An 8,866-nucleotide genomic window follows, 5' to 3' on the forward strand; every position below is an offset into this window, starting at 1 on the left:
GTTTTAGGTTTATATGGCTTTTATCAGCTAAAAAACATACAATACACAGGTGATTTTAAATACAACATCTGAATTTAAAGAGCTAACACAGTTAATTACAGTAAAGAACACTGGTGATAACACTGAATCAGAAGTCCAGAAAACTAAAATGTGCATTCAGAAAAGTTAAGGCCACAGTGGACCTCATTAACATAATGTTGGGCTGAACTAAAGTTTCATTTCTAGTGGTTGATTCCTTTCGAGTGGAATTATTTGTTATAATAAGTGTATAAAACTGATTTACTCTGTCTGCTGGACATATAACTCTCAGTCTTAATAACAAAATTATTACATGTTACAAAATCAGATCCTCTTGTTTTTAAAGAGCTGATCGACAGCTTACTCCAAAAAATGACAGTACAGTTAAATCAGGAAAGTTACACTAAACATGAAAGTGAATGAGAGAGATAAATGTTTACTTCTCATATTAACAGTACATTTAGAATCAAAAATTATCATTTTGTTTTAGACTGTTTGAGAATTTACATTGGCCATATTTAAGCAATAATACACTCGAGGGTCGTGATAAAATGTGTAATATTGGCATATGCGGTCAATTATTATTGTGATTATACCATAGTTTCATTATCTCTGTTTATTGAAAGATTTTAAAGAGTTGAAGAGGAGGAGAAAATAGGATCTGTTTGGTTATAAAAACTCCGCCAGTTAAAATAGTTCCATTTCTGCTCTGTTTGTAGCTGCGTTGTTTGGTTTGTAAGCGCTGCATCAGTGCTAGGTTACCTGTATTTGGAGTAATTATACATGGAGAGCTTCGGTTACAGTGCATTACCAGCTGATAACGGTACTCATAGAACACTTCTCAGCCAATCACATTGCAGGGTCGGAACTAACTGTGGTATATTTTTTCTTTAACAGCTGAAATTAGTTTCTTTGAAGTAATAAAACATAGTCCTGCTTATAATTTTATAAACATTTCCTAACATTTAAAAATATCTAAAAGCTTCTTCACAGAGTATTTTTTAGGTTTTTAAGTTACTACATGATTCATTATAATGTTCCTTCATTATGTGATAGATCACTTCACTATTCATTTATAATGTAGAAAAAACGATAAAAAAAACAGTATAGCTTTTTGTTTAATACACAATACAAACATATTTAACAAAAAAAACAAGAGGATTCTACTAAACACTTTATTATTGAAATTATTTTATTATATAAAGCACAACATTGATTTAAACAACAAAAAAGGACAAGCAAGAAAGAATAAAAATATAATAATTTATATATTTGGCAGATAGGAGTAATACAGGGATTCATGCATTTTTATTGACAGATATATACATATGCAGTATGTTCATATGCAGTAAATAATTATAAGTTATAGCACATACAGCACTGGAAAAAAATAATGTTGAGTTTTTTTGTTTTTATCAATTTAAAAACCTCTGGAATATAATCAAGAGGAAGATGGATGATGACAAGCAGCATACAGTTATCCAAAAGCAGTGTGTAAGACTGGTGGAGGAGAACATGATGCCAAGATGCATGAAAAAAACTGTGATTAAAAACCAACCAGGGTTATTCCACCAAATATTGATTATTTCTGAACTCTTAAAACTTTATGAAGATGAACTTGTTGTTTTCTTTGCATTATTTGAGGTCTGAAAGCTCTGCATCTTTTTTGTTAAGTTAAAACAGTTAAAACAGTTAAAAAAGAGAGTAAAACACAGGTATAAGGAGGTGTTTAAATGAGCCCAGTGCTTCCAGTGTATCTCCTTAAAATCCGTTATCTACTTGATTAGGATTTTATAATATTGACATATTCAGTCGTGGTGTAGACATCTCCAGACGGTACATCATCCTCTTCTGCTGCAGAACATCAAAGAAAGAAGGCGGAGTCAGTTCACATCATTAATATTCTGGTTTATTATTCAAAATAATTGAACCCAAACCAAAGCAAACAGAGGGAGAAACGCTTCAAGTATAAAAAATACTCATCAACTGATCCGGATCATAGGATCATAGAAACCACAGCCAATGCCAATAAATATTTCTACCTTGTCAAAAGTAAGATAAGGAGGCATGTCACAATACCATATTTTGGTGGACTATATATCATCCCAGGAATTATTGCATTAAACGATATTATTGTCCTTTTAAAACCATTAAAATTCCACTGACAAAGTGAGAATAGTATAGCATAACAAAGCAATTATACAAATATATTATAAAACAACATTTAAAATAATCATAGTTTGGAAAAATATATATTTTTCTTCACCTGCTGCAGTCCACACTGTTTGTACGGAGTCACGATTAAAGCAGTGGTCATTTAGCATGACTGTCTAAAATAATGTTTGCTGTTATATATGTGAAAAATATCACGATTATCAAATATTTTGAGATCATGTCCACTTATTGTATGATAAATCGATAATGTAATTATTGTGACAGGCCTAAAGATAAGTTTTATTAAATTCTGCAAAATGTAGATTCAAAAACATTCAGATACTCAGATTTTAAGATATAGAACAGAATATGCTTACCGTTCTTCTTTGGGAAACACTTTGTTGAGAGAAGAGATGCTAACGCTAACAGCAGAAGAACACTGCCCACAGCTACGAACACCATCCAGAACTCTGCGAGGTGACATATCACATGTTTCACTCAGACATTTTAGACTATTTATAAGTGATCTATTAATTTTATTTCACATTTCTTTGAAAGTCATTCATAGTGAGGCCCCTCTGCTTAAATCTGTATATATAGAATTGTGGTGAGGAGTTTTTATAGCCATCAGTGACTCATCATCACTCGACTCAACGCTACTGTTATTTTAATCTTTTCAGAATGAGTGTACACACTTATACACGCATAAGTGAACTTGGAGGCCTTGAGCACCATCTGAACAACATGGGGCGTGTAGATTCTATTATAAGAAAAGACAGAATAGTAAATAAAATAACATTGCTGTTCCCGTAAATGAGCTGCTGGAGCTCCTTCACAGCGTCAACCAGCAGCTCAGTTTCCTCTGCTGAGAAGAGTTTGTTGAACACGTCCAGGTAGCTGCACTGTTACAATAGCAATCCACCAAAGACAGAGCTCACCTGATCTACTCTTAAAGAGAATGATGAGCCAGAGACACTCTGATTGGTTTATTTCATGTTATGCCCAAAATTAATTAACCAATGATTAACTCATGATTATTAAGAAGATTAGTACATGACTTTTGTGCATTTGGAATTGTCCTGATGTTACTATAGTAAAGACACACTGACACTGCCTACATCAAGCTGCATATATTGCCCATAGATCTGTTTGTGAAAGTGTGCATAAGGCTACACATTTGTTATTTGCTGCGTATCTATGTGTGAGTATCAAGCGAAGGATGTAATCCTAAACTCTCATTAATCATTCTGTAGAACATCTGATGGAAGCAGCGTATAGCTGACCTTTAGCTGAGCGCTCCACTGTTGTGGTGGTTGAGGTTTCAGTTCTCTCTGCAGGTGTTGTTCTAGTGGTGGAAGTGGGTAAACTGGTTGAGGTTGTAGAGTATATCACTGGACCTAAAACACAGAAAAACGTGTTAATTAGGTTCAGTTTTAAGGTCACGATCTATTATCAGAATACTGTGATAAAAAAAAACAAAGATTTGTAATTCTTTTCATCATATTTTTAAAACGTCGGATTGCTCATCGCTATCTTAAACCCTGCCAAAAGTCTATTTTCACTCCTTCTTCCTGTCCGGTTTAAACAGCAGCAGATCTTCTGAATATATCTACACTGATGGGCGTGGTGTTCTGGAAATGAGGTGTGTTCAGGTACATTTCTGGAGTTTTGCTTGTTTATCTTGGTAACAGAAAACACAGAAGCTCCACTGACTGAATACAACCTAGACAGACGCCAACAGTCAGACGTTCATCGCTATCTTGGCAACTTTTACATCAACAATAAACAGAATAGTAAATAAAATAACATTAACATTGTTCCCGTAAATGAGCTGCTGGAGCTCCTTCACAGCGTCAACTAGCAGTTTTTTCATGAAGCGTTTGTAGAACACGTCCAGGTAGCTGCATCGTTAAAATAGCAATCCACCAAGGTCAGAGCTCACCTGATCTACTCTTGAAGAGAATGATGAGCTAGAGATACTCTACATGGTTTATTTCACGTTACGCCCAAAATTAATTAACCACACCCATGATTAATTAAGATAATTAGTACATAACTTTTGCACATTTCGACTTGTGCAAGTGTACTTTTCCCGATGTTATGATGGCAAAGACACCCTGAAACCCCTAAATAAAGCTGCATGGTGCACGGCTGATGGCTCGTCTACAGATCGCTACAATAGGAACACTGCAGATCTGTTTGTGAAAGTGTGCATGGGGCTATACGTTTGTTAACTGCTGCATGTCTATGTGTGAGTAATGCAGCGTATAGCTGACCTTTAGCTGAGCGCTCCACTGTTGTGGTGGTTGAGGTTTCAGTTCTCTCTGCAGGTGTTGTTCTAGTGGTGGAAGTGGGTAAACTGGTTGAGGTTATAGAGTATATCACTGGACCTAAAACACAGAAAAACCTGTTAATTTGGTTCAGTTTTCAGGTCACAATCTATTTTCAGAATACTGTGCCTCTTATCACATTTATAAAATTTGAGACTGGGGCTCTGATTGGTCCAGCAGACTACGATGTTGCCACTATGATCAGGAGATCACTGCTTCAAATCCCAGTTATGCAGCTTTCCATCAGCAGGCTGAGCCCCAAAAAAGCACAATTGGTCTCTATCTAAAATGTCAGACTAAAAGTAATCATATTTTCCAGATTTCTGTATTTATTTCCTCTCATGCATGTGTCCACCCTGTAACAGCAAGCTGCATAACAGGGTGGACACATTTGGTAAAAATCTGCAATTGATGGAAACGTGGTTGATCCAGAGCTGAAGATGTTGGATTGTTCATGACGTTCTTGTTCTGTTTTAAACATACATTAAGATTTTCTACAATGATTTCAATTACTGTGATATTTCACTGTGACAGGGCGGACTAAATTTTCAGTTTTATCTTTGTATGGAGAACATATGAGAAATATTCATTTTCATCTTCAGTCTCTTAAATAGCAGATTTAAGATGAATGAAATCCTCTACACAGCAAAAAGGCAAGTGTTAAATTAACTCCCACAGGGTTGATTTTAACTCTTTTTCAGGGTTTATATAGCTCCACACTCTTTGGAGTTAAATCAACACTTTCAAAATAGTTAAACATTTAACACATTGCCAGAGCTCCTTTTTAACTCACATTTGTATTTCTTTAACTTCCTAAATTGTTACACTAACACAGAACAGTTAAAAAATATATAAATGATAAGAAGATTAGTCAATTGATAGGACTTTTTATTATTTAATTGTTATTTAGGACAGGTTAGCGTGTAATTTTCCATTGTATTTCTTAGTACAATTTACTGTACAAAGGATGGTAACTTGCTCTTATAGCCTACAACATATTGGCTAGACAAACAGCCATTAAACAAAATATAACACAATACCCAATGGAAGGCAGCCCTGGTGGGCAAGATTTCACAATGATGGTAAGTTAGGATCTGGGGACACACCCATTATGCAAATAACGTGTTTAACTGGGCGGAGTTTAATTAAATCTCTGTGGAGTTGGCCAGTATTTATTGGGTTTAGTGGCATTAACACTGAAATATTCAACTCTGCCTCTCTCAGCCTATAGGGGTGCTGGGTCTTACCGTTGTAACATTACGCTTTTGGAATTTTGGATATTTTCAATATATACAAACATATTATTTTCAGCATATTACAGATCCAAAGGTTTTAATGAATGGAATTATGTAACTTTCTACAAAGTAATGCACTTGGCCACCAAACTTCCTTCACTTCCTCCACGTTTTGGCAGCTGGTAAAGGGGAACCCTTGGGAACTTTAGACAACGTTAGGGGCCTCCAACGAAAGATCATTGTTTGGAATATTGTCAGTCGTATTTTATGATGATATTTCTTTAAAGTTTGCAAAGAAGAGCTCAAAGCACGAGCAAGCCCTGTGGGAATGGAGATGCGATTGCTCTAATGGAGCCTCGGCCTGATGCTGCATGACCACATTACGAATGTCACTGACAAAATGCGAGAAGCAAGACTATGAGGGTACGGACTCGTGGTCCGAAGTGATGAGGACTCTACGGTGGCCGAGAAAGCCCAACGCAGTGCAAATTGAAAAGCGCTGCAAAAGCACAAAACACATCCATCAAAATTACAACACAGGCGCAGCAAATAGAAAAACGCGCTGCAAATACAACCACAACACAACGGAAGTGAGTCACAACACAACGGAATTTTCCCGGGAGACCTTAAAAGATACTGTACCAGCTAAGCTGCGTCTTCAGTAACGTCTCGGACTTCACTATGTGTACAAAGGACAAACAAGGCGTTTTGTGAAGCAGAACTTTTAATAATATGCACACAACCGTGGTAATCACAGGTAATAAACATAACTTACTTTTCAGAAGCTTGTTTGCCACTTATTGTCCTTTGAATACAGCTGGTACAGCATCTTTTAAGGTCCCCCGGGAAAATTCTGTTGTGTTGTGGTTGTATTTGCAGCACGTTTTTCTATTTGCAGCGCGTTTTTCTATTTGCAGCGCGTTTTTCTATTTGCTGCGCCTGTGTTGTAATTTTGATGGATGTGTTTTGTGCTTTTGCAGCGCTTTTCAATTTGCACTGCGCTGGGCTTTCTCGGCCACCGTAGGACTCAGCGGCCAGAACCACCCGCAAGGGAAGAGGCCCGACGGACGGCCAAAGAAGCGAGGGATGGATAGAATAAGAGAGGATATGCTACACACCAGCATCACCCCGAAGACACCCTGAATAAAACCAAATGGTGACAGACATCCAGACACATGGACCCCAACCCCCCTTTAATGCAACACTAAATGCGATGAAGAAGAGAATTCATGCCGAATTCAACGTTATTCATGCCCTCACTCTAAAAAGTGATTCTGTGTTTTAATCAGAGCTAAATTTATCAAGCTGAGTGAATTTACTGACCAGTACAACTATAAATAAAATAAAATGAGTTCAGAGAACTTCAACTTGAAAACTTTTTATTTGAGCCAATGACAAAATGTGATTTCAACCAACGTTTAGTTATACTACATATATCAATGCTTTTTCCACAGTGTTGGTTTATACAGCTTTCCCATAGGCTCCTGGCACCATTTATTTGCATATTGGGTGTGGCCTCTCCCTTACTTACCATCTTTGTGGTGTCTGTTGCCCAAAGCTACCTTATCATAGGTATGCAACATTATAATATACATGTTGATTGGCAGGTCTCAGTGTTGTAGAGCTGTAAGAGTAAGTTCCTACTGATCACAGTATGCTGACTCTGAGCTACAGAGTTCACTCTTTACCCAGTTCACTCTTATACTGCTCCAGTATTATACTGTCAGTATTGGCAGTTCAATAATAATTTATTAAATGTGTTGAGAATACCTATGTACAGTATATATATTTACTAAATAAACTAAATTGTTTAAGCCCACAAAACTTGAAAAAAACTGTTGAGTTAATTCAATTATATTTGTGCAAACAAAACTCAGTTGAGTTGAATAAACTTAAAATGTTATGTATTTACAACTTAACTGAGTTAAATCTAAATGATAACTTGACTGAGTTAAGTTAAGCCAATGAATATTGTTTTACAGTGTAAAGACTATTATAAATATATTATAAATATTATATACTCATCCCTACACTACACCCTGTTATTTTTCTATACTGTGTAAATTATTTAGATAGATAGATAGATAGATAGATAGATAGATAGATAGATAGATAGATAGATAGATAGATAGATAGATAGATAGATAGATAGATAGACACTTTATTGATCCCCGAGGGGAAATTCCAGAAAACATTACAAACTACTTTTAATTACTTTTAATAATATTCAGTACTTTAATAATTTCCTGAATCGATGTAGCTGCTATGATACATGGATTTGCTTTAATGCTCAGCCTTATAAAGTATGTTAGTAACGTAAACAGCATATGAATTGTTAATTATTGAGAAATAACGCTTTATTTTCACACTTACAGTTTCCATTCACGATCAGCTCCACTGTAGATCCATCACAGTAGTATCTTCCAGCATCTGACTGAGAGACTTTGTGTATAATCAGTACTATATCAGCTCCTGAACGGTAACGTTTCTCTGGAGCAGACATGTGTCTGGTTATCTCTCCGTTGTGAGTGGTCAGAATATTCTCTCTCTCTCCGTTGGTTTCTCTGCTCCAGGTCACTTTACCTTTAGTGAGTTTTCCACAGGGAAGAGTTGCACGTTCTCTCTCTTTCACACTCACACACTGAAACTCTGTAATAAAGAAACAAATACATATAAATTAAATACACTTATATTAAATACTGTGGTAGAAAATACACTCTAATTACACTCACTGACAAAAAAATATCACAGAGATAGTATTTTGTACCACTTACAATCTCTGCCACTTGCAGAGATTCTCTAATTTTATGATGATATTATGGGCTGTAGATGATGAAATCCCCAAATTCCTTGCAGTTGCACGTTGAGAAACGTCAGTTGTTCTTAAAACTGTTGGACTATTTTGCTCAAGCAGCCTGTTCACAAAGTGGTGAACGTCACCTCGTCCTCGCTGCCAGTTAACTTTTTTACAACGTGTTGCAGAATCAAATTTAAAATGAGTAAATATTTGTAAAAAACAATAAAGGTTTAAATAAATATCTTATAAAAATATATAAATGTCTGTATAGCAAATACAATTAAATATATGTAAAAAAAAAAGATTTGCAAATATTCGTTTTCTGTTTTTAT

The 8,866-nt window shown here is 35.7% G+C and overlaps 1 protein-coding gene across 1 annotated transcript; it reads right to left on the reverse strand.

The window, feature by feature from the left end:
• Window positions 1–1,324: 1,324 nt before the first annotated feature.
• On the reverse strand, window positions 1,325–8,240 carry LOC125790026 (uncharacterized). The gene is made up of 5 exons (XM_049473121.1): window positions 8,111–8,240; window positions 4,449–4,562; window positions 3,456–3,569; window positions 2,550–2,642; window positions 1,325–1,872 (listed from the first exon to the last, which is right to left on the reverse strand). Exons 1-5 carry the CDS (start codon window positions 8,238–8,240, stop codon window positions 1,802–1,804), a joined length of 522 nt encoding a protein of 173 aa, XP_049329078.1. The 3' UTR covers window positions 1,325–1,801.
• Window positions 8,241–8,866: the final 626 nt, after the last annotated feature.

This window comes from Astyanax mexicanus, unplaced genomic scaffold (genome assembly GCF_023375975.1).
Source record: "Astyanax mexicanus isolate ESR-SI-001 unplaced genomic scaffold, AstMex3_surface scaffold_34, whole genome shotgun sequence".
Taxonomy (NCBI): Eukaryota; Metazoa; Chordata; class Actinopteri; order Characiformes; family Acestrorhamphidae; genus Astyanax; species Astyanax mexicanus.

Bases quoted from the DNA above. Each gene is read 5' to 3' on its own strand.
- LOC125790026 (XM_049473121.1), bottom strand. From the start codon at position 8,240: ATGTCTGCTCCAGAGAAACGTTACCGTTCAGGAGCTGATATAGTACTG. The intron at 4,563-8,110 runs GTAAGTGTGAAA...TCTGTGTTTTAG, and splicing joins GCTGATCGTGAATGGAAACT to GTCCAGTGATATACTCTATA. The intron at 3,570-4,448 runs GTCAGCTATACG...TCTGTGTTTTAG, and splicing joins AGTGGAGCGCTCAGCTAAAG to GTCCAGTGATATACTCTACA.